This window comes from Coffea arabica, chromosome 11c, assembly GCF_036785885.1.
Source record: "Coffea arabica cultivar ET-39 chromosome 11c, Coffea Arabica ET-39 HiFi, whole genome shotgun sequence".
NCBI classification, from domain to species: domain Eukaryota; kingdom Viridiplantae; phylum Streptophyta; class Magnoliopsida; order Gentianales; family Rubiaceae; genus Coffea; species Coffea arabica.
Window position 1 is genome coordinate 12,721,611 of NC_092330.1, and position 24,291 is coordinate 12,745,901.

Consider the following 24,291-nt stretch of genomic DNA (forward strand, 5'->3'; position numbering starts at 1 on the left):
CAGTGTCCCAAGAATGCTTTTGAGGAAAGAGAGATGCAAAAGATTCCTTATGTCTCAGCAGTAGGGAGTCTAATGTATGCTCAAGTATGTACGCGTCCGGATATTGCGTACATTACTAAGATGTTGGATAGATATTTGAGTAATTTTGGATTAAATCATTGGAAAGCAACCAAACGGGTCTTACGGTATCTACAGAAAACAAAAGACTACATGCTCACGTATCGAAAGTCAGATGAGTTAGAGATCGTTGGATATACTGATTCCGATTATGCTGGATGCCAAGATACTATGAAGTCAACGTCAGGCTATGTGTACTTGTTGGTTGGAGGTGCCATATCCTGGAAGAGTGCTAAACAGTCCCTCATAGCATCTTCCACTATGAGTGCAGAGTTTATTGTTTGTTATTTTAAATGCTCTTATGATATTTTTCAATTATTAAGGATTTAAGGATATTTTATGCATAAATAAAATTTGGATTTATTTGCACTCTAACTTTGGTATGGTTTGATCTCATAAAATTTAAGGTGGACCAGTTGGAAATAGGCATGTTTTGATCACATTACATGAAATTTTCATACTACACATCCACATCATGATTCATGTCATTCAATTGCATTGATATGTGTGACCATTGATGGGTCGAGTTACGAAATTGTAACAAAGGCCGCTTTGATCCTATATTGGTGTAATTGATGGACCGAATTGGTTACAGATACATTGTGATAATGACAGTAAAATTGAGCTCATACGGTTAATTGCAAACATAATTATAAGGTTACACATATAGTCCAAGTAGGAGATTGTTGGATCCTTAATCCAACATTGGACTTATATGTGAATAATTATGTATTGCAAACTGTCAATTAAGATTTAACCCAATTAAAGTGATCAAATATAGTTTGGCTTTAATGTATCTAATTGGATGTGGGCCCTTTAATGTGTAGAAACTTATGGGCTCTTATTTCAATGATGTGCTGAAATAGGGCTCCAAAAGGTAACAGGAAAGTTACCTATAAATAGGGTTATGGTCCCCAGGTCACAGGCATCGTTTTAGTTGTCGTATTCCCTAATACCACAAAATAGCTCTTCCCTGATATCCCATCGTCAGGAAAGATATCAGAGAGAAACTAAAAGGTCTCTTTCAAAGGATCAGTAAATACCTGTTGATCTGGAAGGCCACCCCAAATCTCTAAGGATACAAGTATTAAGTTTATCAATATGGATTCAGGTACGCTTCCGCTATTTTATCATTTATTTATTTCTTAATAATCGTCATATAGATCTTGGGTTCAATAGGTGATGGTTTTCACCAGTGGTTAAATTTAGATAACCACCCCAACAAACAAAAATGCGAGTGCTCAATGAACACAGGCAAGACAGAGTAATGCAGCAACCCATTAAAAAAAAAAAGACCTTGAAATTTCTGAAATAAAAAATGATACTTGTTTGAATTTGTTTCGAGGATCAAAGCCTTGGTGTCAAATTAGTTGCCATTAAAGTATGCCTAATCTCATTGCATCTTCCTTGGAATTCAATATTGTAACATAATCAGGAAGCGCAAGAAACTAATAAACTACAGACCAAAAATCAAGTGATTGCAGCAGAGAAACGCGAAAGCCGGCAGTGGCTGTACTTTATCAGAGAAATGCTAACAAAGAAGCATACCATGCTAAACCCCAAAGTATGCCTAATCTCCATTATTCTTGATTTATAAATAAAAATGCTGTTTATTTTGCACACATTTATAAAGATCACCACACCACTTTGTTCTTTAATGTATTTTCCAAAGATATCTTACTCAATAAAGATATGCACTTTCAGATTTTTGAGGGCTATCAAGATGAATTATAACAGAATGCAACTAAAATTGAAACTTTATGTGTCATCCATCTGCTTTCAAATTTTTCAGGATACAATGCATAGCAAATCGCCCATCAAGAATATGTGCAACAAGTCACAATGAAAAATACAATTAAAATAAGAAAGAAACGTAAAGGACTCTTACATTTTCATAATACTTCCCCGAGCTGAACTGAAAAGCGGAAAAAATCCTTTCTACTTGTGAAGTACACAGTACAATAGATCCCATGCCACAAAAACAAAGATACAACAGAATTCTAATAACACAAACACAATATATGGAGAACTATATCTGATCCTGTTAGGAACTATATGCCATATTCCCCTACATCTGTGAAATGTGTCATCACTATGTTGAGCACAGGGACACAAAAACAAAATTCTGTCCCCTGTTTGTTTTTGTCTCAGTGAAAAAAATATGAAAGTGGAAATCAGTTAAAAGACCAATCAACAAAACCATATGATGAGTTGCAAAAATAGCAACAAACTCTCACCAGCTAACTTATGATTGCTTAGTTTTCTCCTTCAAATAAGCGAAATTTCTTTGAAAAACCAAGATTGCCCAAACCAAATGCATATAAAAGACAGTTAGCGCTCTGCCACAAAAGAAAGTTACTCAATCGAGTCTCACCTGAAGTCTGTATAATTATATCAGGATCAGGTGCAACCGCAGCATATATATTTTTCTCTAAATCCTTGACTACGATTGAAGGCTTGCTCTTGTCATTCTTGTTTCCTTTCAGAAAAAGTAAACCATTTCCAGCTCCTTTTGACTCCAATGCACTTCCTTCATCCCATTTTTCTTCACAACACTCTTGAACAGCATGCAAAATTTCATCTGAGGAAGTGTAGGCAAGACAAATTGACAGCACAGCTTTTGAATTCCTAGAAGTAGCAACTACGGCCCTCTCTGCAGCCAACCTTACCGGCTTGCTCAAAAGTTTAAGACTGCCTAGAAAGTAAATCCTAACGCCATACTGATTGACCATGCTCTCCTCCTCAATCAAATCTTCAATTTTCTCTAGTATCAACCGCATAGTGGACTGAACTTCTTCAGGACGTCTTCTAAAATTGTCAATGTTGAAGGCGTAAATTGTAACATACTTCACACCTAACTCATAACAGTATTTAAGCATGTTCATGAGAGCTAAACGGATTCTGGTCAAAATCGTATATTTCATATCCAACCCACTTTTTTGTTAGAGTAAATGAGTACGAGTCCGAATCTAGGTAACGAGATTATTTCTCAATCCGTACCTGATCCAAACTAGTGGGTCCAAGCCCGAGTCCAAACCCGGATCGTTGACAGCCAAATCCACGGTTTCCACATCCCAAGTTTGTCCTCCATAGGTATCATTGTTTTTGGGAACTTCGATTTAGTCTTCTCTGCAGATCCGGCTTCATCTATTTCTCCCTTTTCAAGCATGGTGTTATCCTCTTCTTCCTCAGATCCATCATAGAAAAGCTGTTTTTGTAGGAGGTCTTCTATTAAACAAATGTAAAATTAAATAGTTAGGCAAGAATTTGGATGGACCCAATTTGTGACTCACTCATAGACTGAGTGATGTATTAGTTTCCGCATCATCAACCATCATGTTAATCAATTCTAAATGTAGCACCCCATTAGATCTTCTACTAACAACGGGGACTAAATAAATCCACTGGATCAAAAAGAAAATGCATTCCAATTCAGGGACTCAAAACATTTATGGAAAAATCTTTCAAAACATTTATCATATTTCGTCAAATGAATTTTTTCATTCTTCACTTTTAAAATGGTAAATTTATATCCTTTATAAAATTATATTGATAAAATTTGGTCCCAACTTAAACTTTTTCCCAAATGAGTCTGGACCACTTAGCATGAAAAGTAAGAAATAAAAGTGGAGGTGAGTGAGTCAGTGGAACTGAAAGGTTCTTCTTTGGGGGCAAGATCCACTCCTCGACTCTGTCCCAGAGCTGGTAGTTTGGATGTAGCGCCAATATCAAGAAGTCCAGCAACCAAGAAGCCATTGCACGCCATCTAAAAAGAAATATTTACTTTGTTCAGAATAACGATCGTCAATGTCCTTCACAGCAAAAGAAACAGCTTAACAACAAACGTAATTCCAAGTGGCGTTACTCTCATCAGAGAGATCAACTGTCAGACGAGAAAATAATGAAACTTGGCCTTTATCAAGCATTTTCGTATCCTTGGTTGAACATTTACAAACCGTAGATGTACAAGATTAATGTATTTCATAAACCTAAACCCCTAGAATACTACTTCTTTGCTTTAGCAAACCTAAGGCAGCGATATTTCTCTCCACTAACTGTAATTTCAAGAGCTCCATCTTGATTATCTTGATTTGATGCAGTTCCCATCAGCACACTTTTCTCTTTCTCAAGGTTTTCTCTTTCCAGTTTTAATCTAGCTTCTTGCCGGGCAATCTCCGCCTGAAATAGAAACATCGTTAAGTAAGAAGTTTAAAGAAATGCTAAACCTTAAAAACTACTCTCATAGTAAATTCCGTAGTGTGGTGGAGATAAATGTTGAGCTACAAGGTATGAAATTGACTTCAATTTGACAAAGTAACATGGATTTGAAGTAGGGGTGCAGAAAGACAAATGAAAGAACAGATGCGCTCTCATACAATCCATCATAGTCCAAATTGATCGGCCTAGGCAATCCAAGAGTATAAAATTATTACGACATGGAATGGAAGACTCTGGAAAGAATACTGCTATAATTGGACAAAAATGTTTCTGTCTTTGTAGCAGTCAACATAAAGACTTGATTTGACTCTTTCTTGAACTTGGAATCTCCCAAGATCTCAACCAGTCCAATTCTTCATAGAAGGAAAAACAAGTATGAGTGGCCTTAATCTAAATTCCTATTTCAACAATTTTGAACCTCTTGCAACCCCCACTTCACAAACTGTTTGATAATATTAGTTGACACTGGACTATCGGTAGTAGGTTTACTATGAGAACAAGCTCATTTAGTTACAACCCACTAGAATAATCCAATAGATACTAAAGGAGTATGCTTCTTGAAAAATGTTTCCTGGCAGATCCTATGTAGAAGAAATTCACAAAGCTCCTCTGAGTTCATGTGTTCAGCCTGTGCATAGTTTGTGAAATAATCAAGCAACTATTGCCTGCACGAAGCCCCAACCCAAAAATCATGCAGACTCCAGATTCATAGAGTGTTACCCAGGTTCAAAGCTTCGTCTGTGAAGCTTCTCATAAAACCTCATTGCAGGCTTCTTAGTAGAATATTTACAAAGGATGGGTAATAGAAGAAGAAATTGAGCCTCAAATTACTAGCATCAAGAACCAAGCCTGCTTAGAAGATCAAAATATAATCTCTTATTGACTAGTTCAGCAGTTGATCAATGCTCTGTGGAAGGAAAAGAGACAGGGAAACAGGACATAAAAGATTTCCAAGCAAAACGGCTCCACATCTTTAGAAGTTTTAGAAGCAAAGATCAGAAAAGAACGAAATGATGATGAAAAAAGGCTCACATAACAGGCCACTTGTTCATGTTTGGCAATCAATGTTGCAATAAACATCATGTATTACAGGATCAAACAGGATTTCAATAAAAACCACTTGCAAAGCTTGCTTCATATCAGAATGAAATGCATGTTATTCTTTCATTTTTCTATTGCTTTTTCCTCTCTCACTTCTTTTTCTTTTTTCTGAGTTGCAGCATTTGCCAAAATCTCATCAGCAGCCTTGACCAGATTAAGGCAACATGGTGAGTTATACCCAACAAAAGTACATCAATCAACTCTAAAGTTCAAATTGTTCAAATATAGCATCAACACCAGTCAAAAACCAACCAAAAAGGGGCAAAAGTCGACTATTATAGGTGATGGTGCCAACATAGCATACTCATCTCCATTCCAACCACCAAAATATCACCATATAAACGGTCCTCTTATCACCGTATATTCCTCTCCAAGTCTGCATCTTTCTACAACATCCCCTTTAACAAATTCAATACTATAATGAGCTTTCTAAAACCACTCCAATCCAGTTGTCAATTAACAGTCAGCCAAAAAATTGTCCAAAGATGAGCATCCTAAATCCATCCTCATTGTCATTTGAAACCCAATTAAATCAAAAGGCCAGCAAACCTGCCACCTGATACAGCTGCTGCTATCAACCCAAAGACAAAAGCAAATGGAGGGGGAACAGACAAAGAAACTGACTATGCAATCAATCTAATACCTACTAGACTATACCAATAGACTATTACTACATTTATAAAGAAGGAGAACGGGATTGAGTTAAAAAGGAAAGAATATAGTGGCAGCATCTTTTCAAACAAAAAAAAAACATATAGCCAATTACCAATTAGTGGGAAATCAATTGGGAAAAATCGAAACATGATGAATTGGAGATAAAGAAAGCAAATCAACAAATGACAATGAACTTGGAGTAGGGAATGCTATGCTAAATAAAAGGTGATTTACAGGTTTACGGTGGAGGGTTGAGGGGGAGGGGTTGGGGTAAAGTACCTCACGACGAGAGAGTTCGGCCTTCCAAGCGGCTTCACGCTCGGCGACCTCGCGTTCCCGCTCCTCAATGTAACTCTGCATCTCCCTCTCTTTCATGAGTCGGTCCTGTATGTCCGCGTCCAGAGCCTCCTTTAGCTCGTGCACAAATTTGTCCACCACCGCCTTTATTCTTAGAGACATTTTTATCAATTCTAATTCAATTAACCCCAAGCTGCTCTGCTGCTTAGTGCTTTCTCTGACGACGACGGCAATAACCAGACTTTTCTTAATTTCAACGCCCCAAACTATCAAATTACGAATCCGGAAGAGTTGCTTGTTTTGACTTCTCCCTGTTTGCGATTCACAATTACCGCCACAAAGAGCTCCATTTCATAAATACTACTGCTTAATTAAACTTTTTTTGGGTTAGGGGTGGGTTTTTTTGTTAGGGGGGGTTAGAGATTAAAATTGGAAAATGAAAGGTAAAAAACCCACCAAGATGAAGTAGAATTTGCTAATGTGGAGGAAGGAAGAAAGGAGAATATGAGCTCAGATCTGTTGCGGGGGGGAATTTGGGGTGATTTATGGTCAGTGGCTTACCACTCTTTCACTACCTACTTCCTATGTTTTCAGATGCGGACTGGGAATCAACTTGGCCAAACTCAGGGGTCCAGGGTCACTACAAAAGCAAAAATTGGTTGATAAAAGATGGAGACAGAAGCAATTATCACTACAAAAGCCAAACACACTGATAGCAATTATCTGCTTTATATTATAAACTATTATATTATGGTTGATAGTTGATACCTTTAGTCTTTGGTCATATACTTAGAACAATTGTAGGCAATGTGTTTTTGCTGTTCCTTGCCCAATTAGGCCATTGTAGTCAACTAAATCAATCCATAAAAGAATTAATTAAGTTAACCCCACTCTGGAAAGAATATAAGGAATAGCACTAGTCAAACTTTTTCATTAAGTATCTACATCATCGAGGACAAGTGTATCTTCTGTGCTAAATTCTTGCTAAACAGAAGAAAAAGCCAGGAGTGAATTTATTAAAACAGCCCCAGGATATGATATGAAAGGTCATAACCTACACTTTTCTTTCTTTAAGATTGCTTTTAACAGAATATATGATACTTTCTGATCACAGTGCTGCTTTTGCACATGGATGATTAGGAATACAAAGTACAAACTTCGCAACACAGATAGAACATTCCACCTCTAAGCCATTAAGCAGCAAGGTTAATTTTGATTACCAAAAGAAGAGAGATTCAATAAATTTTTTTCTTTTTTTTTAAAAAAAAGAAAGATCATAATATAGTTATTAGCTTGACCCAAAGAGACTAGAAGTTATGAAATTTGCCTTGGATGTTCAATTTGCGTTCTGGCATAGCAAACTCAAATGGGTCTTTACCTATTAATCCACTCAAACATGCACAATCCCACCTCATTAAACAATTAGAAACACATTAATTTAATTTCTATCATCTCTAACTGCAATCCGTTTACCAATTGATAAACTTTCAAACTTTCCCAATAACAGAAAACCAACTAAAGCAAACCTTATAAACTTGGAAAAAATGTTTTGATTGAAGTAAGCTACTAATTGTCTCCACTAACTCCTGTTGCTTACTCTCTAGCAACTCATTTTCACTCTCTAGCAGTGGAGGCTTGAAGTTGGCATCCAAAAATTACACCAAAGGAGCAGGGCAATCAGAGATGGTGAAGTCCGGAGGAGGTGCACAAGCCTGGTGGTAGCGGCGCTACGGCGGCGGTGGACTGGTAGAGGAGCTAGGGTTACGAAAACAAACGGGAAGACAGAATATATCGTTTGGTCGAGTTTGCTATTTTCCCAGATTTTTTTTTTGCCTCTTTTTCGCTTATTTAGTTGGTCAAATGGAAGACAAAGTCAAGGAAGCTGTAAAAAAAAATTAGGCAAAAATAGAAAAATCGGGTTTAATAAATTATACCGGTTCACCTGTCAGACCTTAGTTTTGACTGGATTTTACCGAATATATTCCTTTCGTGTTTTTAATCTGAATTGGACCGGCTATCTGGCCAGTTCCCAGTTCGATCGATCCGTCCGGTCCAAGTCTAAAACACAGCCTACTTCACCAACTCCCGTGTCGACTGTGGTCCTAGGTGGTTGTCATTTGTATTCTGTTTCCATTTCTTATTGGGATAATTTCACAAACCTCCCGTGAGGTTTTAACAATTACATTAAGCTCCTCTTAGATTTTAAAGATTACACAAACCTCTCTTATTTTTACTATTTAGTAACAACGAAGGTCCAACAAGATAGATTTTCTCACAAAATTCCTAAATTGCCATTTGTTCAAAACTAAGAAATAACAATATAGTATACTCAATCATTGTCTTTCACACTTTGCATAAATTAACAAATATAATCCTTAACAACCATCAAAACATAAACTCTAAAATCAAGTAGCCATTCAAAAAATTTCAAATTGCATATACAGTATCAATACTTGCTATGCAAAAAAGAAAAAAACACACACACAAACCCCATTGACAACCAATTATACTCCAAAATTAAATATCAATGCTCAAATACCTTTTTAACACAAGCTAATCTGGCTTAGAACCGCGATTACAACCCTCCTATGGTGTTAAAAATATTAATATCTCAAAAGTAGAAAATAAATTCTACTTTCATAGTAAAATCATAATAAAAATTTCTAATCAATGAAAGAAATCCTCATGTAATTATTGGCATTTTATTAAAGTTTTTCTTGACAATAAACAAAATATGACAAATTCCACAATTTTAGTTCTTCTTCATATTTCAATCATCTATTTTATTATTTATTTCTCTATCATTATGGGTCTCTTCATTTCCTTCTGATTTCATACATAATCTGCTCTCTCTGTTGATTTTGTAATTTCAATTCACTAATATCTACAAAATTGAAGATAATAAAAAGAGGTTATATTAATTAGAAACGAGAGGAGCGAAATAGACAAGAGACAAAAGAATAGATTTTCTTGTGGATTTTGTAAATTTATTGCCTTATTGTTTGCTAAGTGGAGGGCATTATAGGTATTTTACTATACCAAGAGAGGCAAGTGTAATTTTTTAAACCTAAGGGGAGCCGAGTGAAATTGTTCAAAACCTCAAGGGAGGTTTCTGAAATTATCCCTTTTTCATTTTGGAATAATTTCACAAAGCTACCCTGCTGTTTGGCTTAATATCACTTAGCATCGCTATAGGTTACTAACTTGATAGAGCTAACACAAGTGCAGTCCCACCCCCACCTGTCTTATGTTTACCATAGACAAATTATCCACTTCTTTTCTTCACTTTTGCTTTGCTTTTTCTTTATTTAAAGCAAAGCCAGACTAACCAGCCATGCACTTTGTTACTAACTTGATAGAGTTGCTGGCTATCAACTCCCGAACTCAAGTAAGTTTTCAAGTTGTAATTTCTGTCAATTATTTTGGTTATATGCAACACTAACAACTTATAATTCAACATGTTTTTTTGCTTTGCTTTAAGTTAAAGAAAAAAGAAGACAAAAATGGAGGGAGAAGTGATACATAAAAAGAATTTGAAGGTGGAAATTCCAGGAGAAAGTGAAATGGCTTTTCCGGCGGTGGACAAGCTATGGAATCTTCCAGTAGTTTAAAGATACATCATGTACCCATAACAGAATATTTGTCACTTTCTACCACTTTCATTCCCTTATTTTGTATGCACACAAGGCTTAAATCACCTCATTCATGCCAATCTTCTACAAATATTTCTGTTTTTTGGTTCACAAGTAATGCCATGAACTAATAGTCACTCTCCCGTAAGAGAGTCAGACAATATCAGTACTCCTTCCATGATGTAAGAATATTAGCTATCTAACTGGGCAAAGAGACCATGGTGTACTTTTCTGATACCTTGTACTTCAATATTTTCGACAGGTGTCAGGCATAAAAATAAATGATTTTGAAGAAGATTTTGAAGAAGAGGGAGTACAGAATGTGACAATAAAAAGTGTTACATTCAGGAATACACAGAATGGTGCAAGGATTAAATCATGGGGTAGGCGGTTTTGTTAAGGATGTTTTGTTCCAGCATGCCACTATGATTAATGTCCAAAACCCCATCATTATTGACCAGAACTATTGCCCAGATAACATCAACTGTCCTGGTCAGGTAAACTTCTACATATATAAATTATTTACTAGGCATTATTGATATTGAATGTATTTGACATTTCTATCCAAGGAATAATTATTGATATTGAATGTATTTGACATTGCCCAGATAACATCAACTATCCTGGTCAGGTAAACTTCTGCATTTATAAATTATTTACCAAGCATTATTGATATTGAATGTATTTGACATTTCTATCCAAGGAATAATTAAAGTAAACATAGAAAGCTTGAAAGTCTGTCTAGTTTTATTTCCTAGCTAAAGATAATGAAGAATTTGTGTTAACATTTTTTCCATTTGAACAAAAGAAAGCAAAGCATGAAGATGGACAATTAAGTAAAAATCCCTTTCTGCATATTTCAAAATACACAAAATTTTCTGATAACTTGTACTTCAATATATTTGACAGGTGTCTAAGTCTGTATTGAAGATTCGACTTGCATTTTGGAGGATTTGGTGGTGACGTTAAGTTTAGGGTCTGGATTTGATTTGGTCTTAAGTGCAGGTTGATGAAATTGGAACTTGAAATCATGGAATTCCATTATTTGCACACATATGCAACTAATAATCAGGGCCTAATCAGTCGAAGCCTCATAATATGTTCTCCTCTATATCTTGCTGTAGATTCTCACACACACACACAAAGAAAACAGCTATGATCTAAAGCCCCAATCTATTGCCAACTCTCAGTTTCTTTAGTGTGTGGAATCTTACTCTAGGAAGCAACAGGCAACTGCATGGCACTAAATACTAGTTACAGCAGCAACTACACCTACAGTTGAGGTTTCAGATGCTGAAAAATACACTTGTTCCTTGCCTGCCAAAGAAAGTAGATTGTTATAGGAAAAGCAAGCCTTTTAACTATGTGACCAAAGGAGTTTGTGCTGCAATGTTTGCACCACCACTGAACCTCCTCTGTCCAAGTGATTGTGCCTAAATAAAGTAAACAAAGATTCTGAACCTTATCCAACACTGCTCTAGAAAATTTGCAGTCTAAAAACCTCAAGGAACCTCTAGGAATCCGAAAAATAGAACAAAGGTCGCTTCTTAACTCCTCATAGACACAGCAAGAAACACATTATATTCTTGAAAATTAGGTCAAATACCAAATAAACTTTTAAACTCTAAGATAGTGTCCTTAAGTACCCCAAAAGAATGTGAAGTTGACATACAAAAATCAACCAGCCAAATCATCTTGTACCAATGCTGCTGGAACTACATCAGAATCCATCCCTCGCAGCTTGCGCATATTAATTTGTCAGTCAAGAATGGTAAAACCCCCAAAACTCAGCAGCCAAATTAATTCATTAGCGTCAATCAAATCAAATGTAACCCTAATCAGGTAAGAACAAACTAAAACAAAAGCAACTCACAAAAATTCATTCCAACCCAACTTCAAGAATCTACACCAGTAATTCTAGACAATTTTTCAAAGGAAAAGGGAGGGAAAAAAACTAATAAGTGACCATCATACCTCTGGAAATACTTAAGGAGTTTTCGACCTTGTTGGAGATGCTGTTGCAGGAATGGGGACGAGATGTCACTGCCAGAGTGGGGAAGAGCCGTTGATATTGGCTGCTTTTAAAGGAAAAAAAATTAGAGAGAGAGAGAGGGAGATGATAATTTAGATGATTTTTAAAAAGAGAATAACCTAATTGAAAGAGTAGCCTACCTCTGAAAGTGAGTCTTCGCCGGAGTTGGATATGCTGCCGGTGATGAAGGGCTCGGTTTGCCAATGGATCTTCAACCGTTTGAAGGCCGTGAAAAGAAGAGGCCGTGATTTTAAGAAAGGTAAATAACTTCAGAATGATAGAATATTATTCCAAATACTCTAGCACTTTTTCCCTGTAGCATTTTATTTTGAAATAATTACTGTAACACTTTTTATGATGCATTATATATGAGATAAAAGAATAATTAAAAATATTTAAAAATAGATTGAAAATATGTTTATGATATAAATTAAAAATTATTTTGAAAAAATTTTCTATCCAAACTTCTCGTGTAAGTTATTTTCCGTTAGAAATTATTTTTTCAAATTAAATTGTGTCCAAACAGTAGAATAGAAAAACATTTAATGTTTTCCGTCCAACCAAACAGACTTAAAAAAATATTGGATTTTTTTTTTGACAAACAAAAGGACCTGACCCTACTTCAGGCCTAACCCTTATTCGAGTTGTTGGGTTAAAAAAATGTTGGATTTGGTTCGATAACAATTGTAACAATTATACAAATAATGAATGTAATTCAATAATAGAGAAAATGCACAATACACAAAATGCCAAAAACAAAACCAAAACTACAAAAATGAGAGCTCTAAGTGTGCTTGAAAAAATAACCACATCAAAGGAAAAAAATTATTCAGATCCCACGTGAATGCACACTAAATTGGAAGAAGAATAGGGTGAGCATGCAAGGGCATAATAGAAATTTCACCATGATTATAAGCTTCTTCTACTAGTAGCTGTTACCAAACAATGATTATCTTCATTTAAAGCAAATAGAGTGATTAAGCTGTAACAAAATCTTCCACCGCATAAAAGTATAAAGTTGTCGATTCATTCACATTTATAACTTCACCTGCTTGTGCAACTTGCACAAATATATCCACCCACAAATCAAAATACCTATATAGCCCCAAAGACACTTGCCCCAAAACAAAGACAGAATAAGTCCACACAGCAGAGCAAATAAGTAAATTTATCCCAACCCTCAAAATTAACAACTTGCACCACATGCAACGTTTATTTCCTGCCAAAATTTCAAAGACAAATAACTCCAAAATCAAGCAGTCGAAAGAGCCTAAATTCACAACACAAATGACCCCAAACTCAATCTTATATGAGCATGTGATATTCACACGAAGCTGACCAACTGGTTCCAAGAAATCGATTTCATTTTGGCATACTGTCAAAGACTCAAGCAATTCGCCATATGAGATCTGATCATCTAGTGAAACATAAGTTGCAAGTTTGACTACAAGTCCGAGATTCAAACCTATATACTTGTAGTAAAATTCAAAGGGTGTGTAATAGTACACCCCTTTAGTCAATAGATGGGATCCTCTACCTCTAGCCTCCCATGGCCAAGCTGAGTCGTTTTCAAGCGTTAGTTAGATTAGGAATAATAATGTAGAATAAAATCCAAGTATGTAATAATGCACTCCTTCGATCAAAAGATGGAATTCTCTACCTCTAACCACCCCTCATTGCCTGGTTGAGTCCCCCCTTAGTGTCTGTTATAGTAGGAATAATGTAGCTATTGCCTATTATAAAAATATAAAAATAAAAATTTATATAGTCAAGACGAACTCAAATTCTTAGTCAAATGTTGCCAAAAAATCATTAATTGGGAAAAAGGGTAAATTTGGATTTAAGAAGCCTAAAACAGTTACCTGTCGGCTGCTATGTTATAGTAGTTAGCTGTTTTTGTGTTTGGGGGTTGTGCCCCCACTCCCCTTGGGGGAAGGGGAGGCGAGATTCAAATTCTAATGGCATTTGATAGGAAAATTAGACAAATTCTCAAGGGTTTGGGTAACAAAAATGTACCTCAATTATAGTGCGTAATTTTATTGTAAACTTGAAAATAACCTTTGGTTTTTCATGAGCAAAACTTGAAACACACACACACACACACATCTGATGACCCAAAACTTTAGAAATGCTTCAACCTGCTATCACCATTGTTTTCCCCATTCTCTCATTTTTCTAAAATACTACCAAGACTATCAACAAATACGTGCATGGTGCAATATCTGTCAAAGATGCCAAATCAAAAATTGTTCACGAAAATCCTCTAGAGACAGAGGTTGGATTACACAGATAAATGCATGTATAGTAAGTCATGATTGTTTCCACCACCATTTCCGTTAAATTTAACGGTTCCGTCACCTTTATAATTTAGTTCAAAGCATGAGGTGTCATGTTGTATATTTTGAAACCATAAGGGGCTTTTCTGTGTATTAGGCTTATCACAGGGGGTTTTTTTGTTTTTTACCCTTTTAGTAATAAGCAAAAAGAAATTTTTTGCTTCACTTTTAGAAAATAATTAAACAAGATTAGGAAATAAGGGGGAGGGTTGGGTGGTAAGACAAATGGATTGTAAGTAGGAGGTTCTGAATTCAAACTTTTGCATTTCCAAAAGACAAAAAAAGATTTGGAAATGAAATTCTCAATTCAAGGGTGAAAGGTAATTTTCTTGGAAAACTAAATAAATAATGCTTTGTTAACAATGCCTGATGAATCTTGATTCTATACCATTATGAATAGATTTTGAGTATTTCGTATTTGAGATTAGACAAATCAATCATTCTATTTTTTTGCTTGTGCATATTCCTAAAACTAAAGTCGAAAAGCCCTAAATCGGTGGCAAACTTTCACTTAATCTATTGGGGTGTTTGTAGCTTCTTAATTAGGACGTTCGATTCCATGTTTGTTTTTTTTCCCCTAATGATCAATTCTCAAAATATTAGGAACGCATTCAACAATAGAACTTTTCGTTATATAAAAACGTAAATTAATTTACATTTGTGTCAGAAATTATAGTTGTTTAGAAATTTTCGTGTTATGTGTTCTTACCTCTCTAACTTTTGGATTTTACTTGTGTTCTTCTATTTGTTGTATTTAATTATTGTTCACTTTGTGCTTTGTTTTTTCAAGCAGGAGAGGGGCAGGACTTAAAAAAGCAAGAGGAAAAAAGAGAGAATGGAACCCCTCCCAAAATCTTTAAATCTTGAAATCTCAACCTTAACTAGTAGATCAAAATCTATAATTCATTTTGTGCTTACAGTCATAAATCACATAATTAATTTTAGAGTAAAATTTCACTTAGCCTATTGAACTATTTTTGTTCTCATTAACCCACTAGACTCTTTATGATTAATTATGAGGCTAACTCCGTCAACTTCAACTGTTAACATTATTACATAAATATGGTCACTTACCTTGATCAGATAAGGTATATATCAATTTGAGTTAGTTATTGAACTTAATATATTATTGCTTACCGGAGGCTGATTTTACAGGTTGGAACAACTTGGTCAGGATCAGCAAAGGTGTACAATAATTTAGTGGCTGATTTTGCAGCTTCCAGTTCCACAAGAGGAAGAACCAATAAAAAGACCAACAAGCTTCCAGTTCCATTAGTCAAGCATTTCCTTCTAAGGTAGGGTTGGTAGATGTTTACGCGTTCTTCAGTCCTCTGAAAGACCAACAAGACTTTCGAGTCATAATTTCTTCCAAAATAGGGAGTACAATACATTACTGTGCTACCAACATTCTTTTGATTCTTGGTCCCCGTAATCTGCACTCCAATTTTGAGAACTTTGCACTTCATTTCATTTTCTGCCCGCCAGATTGACGGACCGAAGTAGAAATTTCTTATCAAAAACATGAAAAACAACAACAATAAATGCGCTCAAAATAATAACTCAATTATGGGCTTTGATAATATAACGAGTTGCTTAGAAGAATGTAAGAAACCTCTAATATAATGAGTTTAACTAGGCTTGATCGCATACTTGACGTTTTGCACCAGTGGTGGAGCCAGAAAAAATTTTTCAGTGGGGGCAAAAGCAACTCTAAAATTTTTTACCTACTCTTTTTTCAGTTTTTTAAGGAAAAAAATATTCATCAACAAGTACAAATGATACATATATTTCATGAAAAAATCAAAAGACAAACTCAAAATTATTAATGTAATAATAATTTTATTTCAAAACAAACTAAACCATTTATAATTGCTCATAGCGAGTTTTCATATTTTAATAACAGTTTATAACCTTTTTATTTTGAACTTCACGAAGTATATTTTTCTCAATAAAAGTAACTAATAGATACACAAAACTCCAGGGGGCACACTTGAAATTACATCAAATTTTTATAGGTATTATAGAAATTTAAAAGGGGCAGTGGGAGCCTATAAACCAATAGATACACAAAACTCTAAGAGACACAGTTGAAATTACACCAAATTATTATAAGTATCATAGAAATTTAAGGGGATGAGTGGGGCCGTGCCCCCAGTGTCCCAGTGTGAATCCGCCACTGTTTTACACCTGAGTTGACTTGTCTCCGGTCTCCGGCCCTGCGTTCCAGTACATTGATAAGCGATTATAAATTATCCTGCCTTCCATTTTCATTACAACACTTTCCTTCACTAATTCTCCATACTGAAATCATGCGCGGTCATTCCATTCTGATTGCCTCATGGGCTCTCGTTGTATCAATAATACTCAATGGAGGACTACTTTGCTCAGGTTGCTTTTTAGAAGAAAAACATGCTCTCTTGGACTTCAAAGCTTCCTTAAATGTGACTACAAATGCTCATCTTATCCTTTCTTCGTGGACTGGAAAAGAAGGTGACGGAGCAAATGCTGATTGCTGCACCTGGGAAGGGGTCAAGTGTAGTAATATTACTGGGAGAATTGTTGAAGCCGACCTTAGTTTTTTGCGAGAGAATATGGATGAGGATTGGTATGTAAATATAAACATTAGCACTTTCATACCTCTGAAGGACCTGCGAACTCTAGACCTGAGTAATAATTACTTCAATAGTGAAGTGACAGGTAACTACCCTTCCATCTTTTTCTCAAATCGTTGGTTTATATTGTATAATTTGAAGTTTCTTGTTCTTGGTTACACAGGCAAGTAATTCATCTTTCTTCATCATCTTTTCTTTTTTCGTTCTAGCCTTACTTTTGGTATTCTTGTCCGCAGCTTGAGGCAAGTTTTTCATATTTCTTCATCTTTTTTTCTCGGCCTTATTTCTTTTAATTTCTCATGTATTATAATTGTAGAAGACTCAAAATCCCATAAAAACTGACGATAGTTTAATTAAGCAGGAAACTATTTTGCATTAAATTTTAGCTGTGAGTTAGTCATTTGCACCCCTTCAAAACAACAAGAATTAATATATCATAAATTGAAAGAAGTCAAGAAAAAATAGCAATTAAAAAAATAGATCGTACAGGCATAAAACATCAACCTATCGTGATGGATTAGGAGCAATAATTAAGGAATGTATACATGAGTAAAATTGATGACTCTAAGAAAAAAAACAGGCAATTTATGTGGAAAAAAGTGAATGGATCGAGAGAGAAAAAAAAAAAAGATATTGCATTACAAAGTATACTTTTTTTTTTAATTTGAATTACTCTCGCTTCTTACCATCATTTTCTTTTAGTCAATTAGCAACCAAGTTTTACTTCCACGTTTTTTGATAGTGTGTCTTATTTATTTATCAAATAGTTTTCAATTCAATGGGTGACCGGTTACAAATTAGTTTGTGTAATGTACAACAATTTTACCACTTACATCAAGTTTTATGCATAGTCGTTAACTTTGAAAACAAAACCGAAAAGCAAACATTTATATCTTTGCCGACGTGGAAAGTATAAAAGTGTGATAAATTTTAAATCTTACATCATTTTATTTAGAGTCAAATATCGAAAACCTCTTTTGGTAGAAGGAAAAGATCAGCTCCCTTTGGATGATGCTGCCGGCAAGAACCATGGTGGACCGCTGCAAAGCTCTAATAAGTGTTTCTTTTGCCAGAAATCAGTAGGGAAGAAGAAGCTTTATTATGAAATTTAATTTTTGCGATGATGTCATTTTGGAATTATATTTGACACCAAATTTTGTCTACAATTTATATATGACTTGGTTCAAAGGTCGATTTGATTATTTCATCATTGTTTTTCTATTAAAAACTTTAATCATGCTCGATTATTAAATTTAATAAAAAAAAAAAAGCTAACAGTTTCACTTTAATCCAAAACCATGCGGGTTAAATGGTACGTTTTCAAATTATTGGGAGGAAATGTGTATATTGGATTAGCCAAAGGGGTTTCTTTGGCATTTAGTCCGTTTATTAGAATCTGACTCGTGCTTTGCAGGCTGCAGGAATTGGGCTAAGTTGCAAAATCTCAAGTCCTTATACCTCGATTGGAACAATTTCAACAACAGTAGTATAATTCCATGTATAACTGCAATTACTGAACTTAAAAGGCTGTCTCTCCGTGATTTGGATTTAAAGGGATCGTTTCCTATAGAAGGTATATTCACTTGCTATCTATAATTCTTATAGGAGACTTTCTTTAACCTTTTTACACAATTTTCTTGGACTTTACGTCTGTTCTATTTTTTGCTTTTCTACTTCGTTTGTTCAGCACATAGAAATAAATGAATATCTAAACTTAGAATGATTCAGCATTATTTATTTGTAATCTATTTCAATTAATAGCTCTTAAATGTGAAAATTACAAAGTATCTTATTTGTTTTTCCTTTTACCGTCACAAGTATGGGATTAGACGGTAACTTAATTTACATATCCAAGTATGGGTAGTTGTTTGAAAGATGCTAATTAGTTAATCTTTTTTTTTTTTTTTTTTTTGTAGTTGTGAGAGATGTTGCATATGCCAAAATTATAAAGCATAGATATACAGAAAAGATAAAATTGTAGAATCCATTAGCATGAGAGTTGTTGGACCGCAATCTGCCCATTCAAGGAGTTCTAATTGGATCATCTTCTTGCTGCAGAATTCAAGCGTCTGGAAAAATTGGAGTTTCTTGACTTAAGCGGTAATCAGCTTTCTGGTTCCTTGTCCTTTAAAGGTACGCATATCCAGTTTGAGATAAAAGTGTATATAGGACAAAGCTGTTACATGATTTGGAGTATAACCATTAAGGATGGGACAGAACTATCTGTATACTTTTCCCTATTTCTATAATTTGATGTTATATTTTGTCCAAATTCCAATAAGAAAATAAATTCCTAAAAATTAACAAATTTGCCTAAATTTCTAGATTAGCTGTACATACAACTTTGTCTACCACGTGATAAACGTCCCCTTTGTCTACCATACAACTTTTTACTACCAAATGACAAAGCTTCCCCTGCAGAGTGTGCAGCTCACATGCAATGAATTTTGTCTATTTTAATCGAGCAAATGGATAGAATAGCCCAATTTGATCCTTTTTAGCTGTTCAATGGATCAATTGACGTGAAAAAAATAGTATAGTTGACCTGTGGCCTAATTTACCTTGTTTGAAATATACAAATTCTTATAGAATAGGGGATGGAGATGCAACAATAGTTATGTAATTTTGATATATCCAAAACTATAATACTAACATAAAGTTTTGAACTGCAGAATTGAAGCTGGAGAGCTTGAAGGTACTCAATCTTGAATATACAAATTTTAACAAACTCTCAGACGTTGAGGCTTTAACTTCTCTCAAAGCCTTATCTTTGAACGATATTGGTATTAATGATTCCTCCGTCCTTCAAGGTAATAAGATAGGCTGTGAAAGGCTCGGTTGCTTGCATGAAGTTGCTATTTACTTTTCAAATGTTGAGCTAGACCGGATGAAATTTGAAAACCAACATTTCAATTTTTTTGCGTGTAACATATGATTTCACGGTTTCTGAATTGGCTATGTATTGACAATTCATACCTAGCATCAACTATTACTGTATGAAAACCTTACAATGAACTTGGTTTTTGGACAGGAATTTGCAGTTTGAAGAATCTCCATGAACTTGACCTGAGTCGGAATAATTTTTACGGGCCTGTTCCCATGTGCTTCAGAAACTTGACATCTCTTCGACTTCTTGATCTCTCCAACAATATTCTCAGCGGAAACATCCCTGCAGCTCTCATTACTCCTCTCGTACACCTTGAGTATCTATCTCTCTCTGGCAACCTTTTTGGAGGTTCTTTTTCTTTCAGTTCTTTGGGCAACCATTCAAAGCTTCAGGGGTTCAAACTTGGACCTTTGAACAATGATTCACATGTCGACACTGAGGATCTTGCTCTGCCCCCACCATTTCAGCTAAAGGCTCTCTATTTATCTGGCTGCAACTTGAATAATCAGACTCGAAAAATCCCAAGTTTCCTGCTCTATCAGAAAGAAATGCAAAATCTTGATCTGTCTTCCAATAAGTTAGTGGGCCAGATTCCTACTTGGCTTCTGCAAAATAATACAAACTTGGAAGTTCTTGTTCTAAAGGATAACTCTTTTACGGGTCCGTTTCTTGTAGATGATTCTCTGGGAAAATATCTAAGTCAATTAGACATCTCAAACAATGACGTCAGTGGTAAGGTTCCCCAAAATATCGGTTTATCTTTTCCATTTCTGCAGCGGTTGAATTTGTCAGGAAATTCATTTCTGCAGTGGGGAACCTTACCACTGACGTCATTGTTTGAGATGTCTAATTGACTTAGATATTTTCCCAGAGAATCATCTACAAGAAACGGACCGTAAAAGAGTTATCCTTTAGAACAAGAACTTCCAAGTTTGTATTATTTTGCAGAAGCCAAGTAGGAATCTGGCCCACTAACTTATTGGAAGACAGATCAAGATTTTGCATTTCTTTCTGATAGAGCAGGAAACTTGGGATTTTTCGAGTCTGATTATTCAAGTTGCAGCCAGATAAATAGAGAGCCTTTAGCTGAAATGGTGGGGGCAGAGGAAATTCATCTCAAACGAGAAAAATGACGTCATTTGAAGTCATTGGGAAACTTGACATGGGCAGAATCAATTGATTTGTCCCACATCATGTTTTCAGGGGAGGTGCCAGGTCAAATTGGAACTGGATGTTTAGCCCTTACTATGTTGGTATTGTCTTATAATAATTTGCATGGCAATTTTCCTTCTGGGTCCACGAACTTAACAAGCCTAGAATTCCTTCACTTGGATAATAACCATTTTATTGGGAGCATTTCACATGGATTATCTCGTTCTCCAAGTTTATCTTTGCTGGATATTTCAAACAATTCTTTTCAAGGCAAAATTCCAAGTTGGATTGGAAATTTTTCATATTTGAATGGTCTTGACATGTCAGCCAACTTGCTAGAAGGTAGCTTACCAGATGCTATATGCAAACTTTCAGATCTTGAATTTTTAGACCTCTCCAAAAATCAGTTGATCGGACCTTTACCAGCTTGCTCCGAGCTTACGTCATTGAAGTTCATCCACCTGCATCACAACATGATCTCAGGGCCCATCTCAAACATGCTGTCTGGGAGCTTCAATTTGATGACACTCGATTTGGGTTACAACAAGCTGTCTGGCGGTATACCACGCTATATTGGTAAACTTAAAGAGCTCAGGGTCCTTCTATTGGGGGGAAATGAATTGCTTGGTCATATTCCTTTGCACTTATGTCAGCTGCAGAATGTGACAATTATGGATCTTTCTCAGAATAAGTTTTCTGGGCCACTGCCTACATGCTTCAACAAAATTTCTTTTGGCAGCGGGCAGTTCTCCAACGATGCATTTTTTACCTATGACCCGTCTTTTGGTGAGAGTGAAAGCTTCCCAGGGTACCCTGGATCTCATTTTCTGGCTATGGAGATAAGGTGGAGTGAGTATTATAAAATTTTTTCCGACCAAGAAAATGTGATATTCACAACAAAAAGTAGAAGCGAACGCTATGCAGGGAATTTATTAAATTTCATGTCTGGACTTGATTTGTCGTGTAACCAATTGATTGGAGCGATTCCTCCTGAATTTGGTGATCTCAGACATATCCGGGCATTAAATTTATCCCACAACTACTTGCAAGGATCCATTCCCTCAAGACTTTCCATGTTGAACCTAGTAGAGAGCTTGGATCTTTCTTACAACAATTTCAGTGGCGAAATACCTTCAGAGCTGGCATCCTTGAACTTCTTGTCCATCTTCAATGTGTCATACAATAACTTGTCTGGCAGGGTACCTGATACAGGGGAGTTTGCAACCTTTGACGACAGCAATTATAGAGGAAATCCAGGTCTCTGCGGACCATTGCTCAAGAGAAGTTGTAACCCCTTTGCTCCACACCCTGAAAATGTTGGTGATCAAGACATAGAAGTTGATGGTGCAATTGATGTGGCAACATTCTATTGGAGCTTTTTTGCTTCATATATGGTGATCGTGATTTCATTTGTGGTAATTCTTTGTGTTAGCCCTTATTATAGAAGAGCATGGTCTTTTTATATTGATTATTGGATCCTGTCGAGATTCTACGAGTATTGCGGGTCTCGTTCCTCAGAGAAAAAGCAAACATGGAAAGTGTTTAATTGGAACATGAGAAGGAGATGAATTGGTCCTAGTTACTCTATTGGGATTCTCAAAATTGGAACTATATGAGCTGAAATTCTGATGTCCAATATATTTTGCACTACAGTTTTTTTTTTCTCATATTTGCGGTTTAATTTTCTTTATTTGCACAATTACCATTTCTTTTCCGAATAGCCATAATTTTTTTGCCTAATTAATGTATGAAGATGAAAGCTTTGGAAAATTTTTAATTGGTCAAAAGAAAATGTATGATCAAGCTGCGATTTTGCAATACAAATAGCCAAATTGTACAGTCGCTCAACTTTTTGTTTGTCTTTTTCTAGCAGCGTAGGGAGAGGAGAGGTCAGAGGAGGATTAAAACTCAAAATCTTTATATTTTGAGGTTTTAAACTTAGCCACTAGATGATTAACGAAAATGTGGCACAGCAAGTAAAAAAAATTTATTTCTTAATTTATTAGTTTAATTAACTTGTAAAATTTGTGTATTTTTCACTAATTATTTCTTTTACAAAAAAAAATCGTATCAATATGAAAATTACAGCAGTTCAAACTATTTCTACCTATTCCCTTGACAATGATACAATTTAGACCCACATATTCTCTTGGTCCCAAAACCCGCCTCAGCTTCACGTTTGGGTTTCGAGTAGCGATGCCAACATTGGGCCGCAAAATGGCATCACAGCTCAGTTGGTGCCCAAAAGAAATAGCAGAAAATTCTTGTAACATGGCCACGAGAAATTGTACAAGCAAAACTCTAAATGAAAATCAGAAAGAAGCAAAATCACACTGGGTCAGGTGATAGATGAAAATAATCAATCAAAATACTGCTTAGGAGCTACTAGGGGTGGGCAAAATTATCCGCTAATCCGAAAATTCGTCATATCCGATCCGATCTGATCCAAAAATTAGGATATCCGATTTTTATTATTTGATCGGGTCAAAAGAGGGTTGGGTACCCGCTAAGATGCGGGGCGGATTAGGGTCACATAATTGAAAATCCGCGGGTACCCGATCCGCCCCGCATATATATATATATTTTTATTTTATTTTTATACACACACTATAAAATAATAAGTTAGAACTAAATAAGTAATTTTATTGAACAAATTGCATTACAAATATGAGAGACTATAGTTTATTTACAAGATTCATTTGTAGAGGCCATGATCTTATATTTTATAAAAAAAAGTTTAATTAATGTGGAACATATATATTAAAAATTGTGCTCCTTATTTCAAAATTTTATTGATTTTGAATTCTTTTAATTTTTTTTCTTTATCTTATATTCCCTTCACATGCTTGTTTCTTGGTGGGAAGCCCTTTTTTAGAAAAAAAAATTATTAAATCTTAGATGAATGTGTAAAATATAAAATTAAATTGGTATAAATCATTTTTTTAAAAAAATTAATGATAAATGAGGCGGGGCGAGTACCCGCTGACCCGACCCTATCTCAGCGGGTACCCGATTATCGGGTACCCGCTGATATGCGGGGCGGGTAAGGGTCAGAAAATGGCTAACCTGCAAGGTGCGGGTTGGGTCAGTCAAATGGTGAATGGGGCGGGTACTCAACCCGCGCCCACCCCTAGGAGCTACCCCAAGAAGCAAGTTTACTCGGCAATAACCACCTCATTCGGCACCGAAGTTGCCTGGCCAGAACATCCGCCTCGGTTAAACAGTCAATCTTTCTTTGCTGCCTGTTGACCAT

The 24,291-nt window shown here is 35.6% G+C and overlaps 3 protein-coding genes across 16 annotated transcripts; 1 reads left to right on the forward strand and 2 right to left on the reverse strand.

The window, feature by feature from the left end:
* Nucleotides 1–1,985: 1,985 nt before the first annotated feature.
* LOC113720823 (dehydrodolichyl diphosphate synthase CPT3-like) lies at nucleotides 1,986–3,235 on the reverse strand. The gene is made up of 2 exons (XM_072070436.1): nucleotides 3,118–3,235; nucleotides 1,986–2,925 (listed from the first exon to the last, which is right to left on the reverse strand). Exon 2 carries the CDS (start codon nucleotides 2,895–2,897, stop codon nucleotides 2,373–2,375), a length of 525 nt encoding a protein of 174 aa, XP_071926537.1. The 5' UTR covers nucleotides 2,898–2,925; nucleotides 3,118–3,235; the 3' UTR covers nucleotides 1,986–2,372.
* A 781-nt stretch (nucleotides 3,236–4,016) lies between these two features.
* On the reverse strand, nucleotides 4,017–12,335 carry LOC113720825 (uncharacterized). Of its 14 annotated transcripts, none has more exons than XM_027245487.2 (5): nucleotides 12,192–12,335; nucleotides 11,994–12,094; nucleotides 6,949–7,027; nucleotides 6,370–6,698; nucleotides 4,017–4,296 (listed from the first exon to the last, which is right to left on the reverse strand). In XM_027245487.2, the coding sequence occupies exons 4-5, from the start codon at nucleotides 6,547–6,549 to the stop codon at nucleotides 4,123–4,125; spliced, it is 354 nt and encodes a 117-aa protein (XP_027101288.1). In that variant the 5' UTR covers nucleotides 6,550–6,698; nucleotides 6,949–7,027; nucleotides 11,994–12,094; nucleotides 12,192–12,335; the 3' UTR covers nucleotides 4,017–4,122. The 14 variants fall into 14 exon arrangements, with proteins under 14 accessions (XP_027101288.1, XP_071926529.1, XP_071926531.1 ...); XM_072070428.1 differs by adding an exon at nucleotides 7,156–7,238 and having other exon boundaries at nucleotides 6,370–7,027; XM_072070430.1 differs by adding an exon at nucleotides 7,156–7,238 and having other exon boundaries at nucleotides 6,370–7,027; nucleotides 11,994–12,097; nucleotides 12,192–12,316.
* Nucleotides 12,336–16,656: 4,321 nt separating this feature from the next.
* Nucleotides 16,657–20,740, forward strand: LOC113720824 (receptor-like protein 14). Its single transcript, XM_072070007.1, has 5 exons — nucleotides 16,657–17,084; nucleotides 18,414–18,572; nucleotides 19,058–19,132; nucleotides 19,672–19,809; nucleotides 20,031–20,740. The coding sequence occupies exons 1-5, from the start codon at nucleotides 16,697–16,699 to the stop codon at nucleotides 20,738–20,740; spliced, it is 1,470 nt and encodes a 489-aa protein (XP_071926108.1). The 5' UTR covers nucleotides 16,657–16,696.
* Nucleotides 20,741–24,291: the final 3,551 nt, after the last annotated feature.

What these genes read in the sequence shown, in the direction of transcription:
- LOC113720823 (XM_072070436.1), bottom strand. Translation starts at nt 2,897, where the DNA reads ATGCGGTTGATACTAGAGAAAATTGAAGATTTGATTGAGGAGGAGAGC.
- LOC113720825 (XM_027245489.2), bottom strand. Translation starts at nt 6,549, where the DNA reads ATGTCTCTAAGAATAAAGGCGGTGGTGGACAAATTTGTGCACGAGCTA. An exon ending in CCGAACTCTCTCGTCGTGAG is followed by an intron (nt 4,297 to 6,369) that starts GTACTTTACCCC and finishes TTTCTATTTCAG; the next exon opens with GCGGAGATTGCCCGGCAAGA.
- LOC113720824 (XM_072070007.1), top strand. Translation starts at nt 16,697, where the DNA reads ATGCGCGGTCATTCCATTCTGATTGCCTCATGGGCTCTCGTTGTATCA. An exon ending in TGGTTCCTTGTCCTTTAAAG is followed by an intron (nt 19,133 to 19,671) that starts GTACGCATATCC and finishes TTTGAACTGCAG; the next exon opens with AATTGAAGCTGGAGAGCTTG. An exon ending in TGATTCCTCCGTCCTTCAAG is followed by an intron (nt 19,810 to 20,030) that starts GTAATAAGATAG and finishes GTTTTTGGACAG; the next exon opens with GAATTTGCAGTTTGAAGAAT.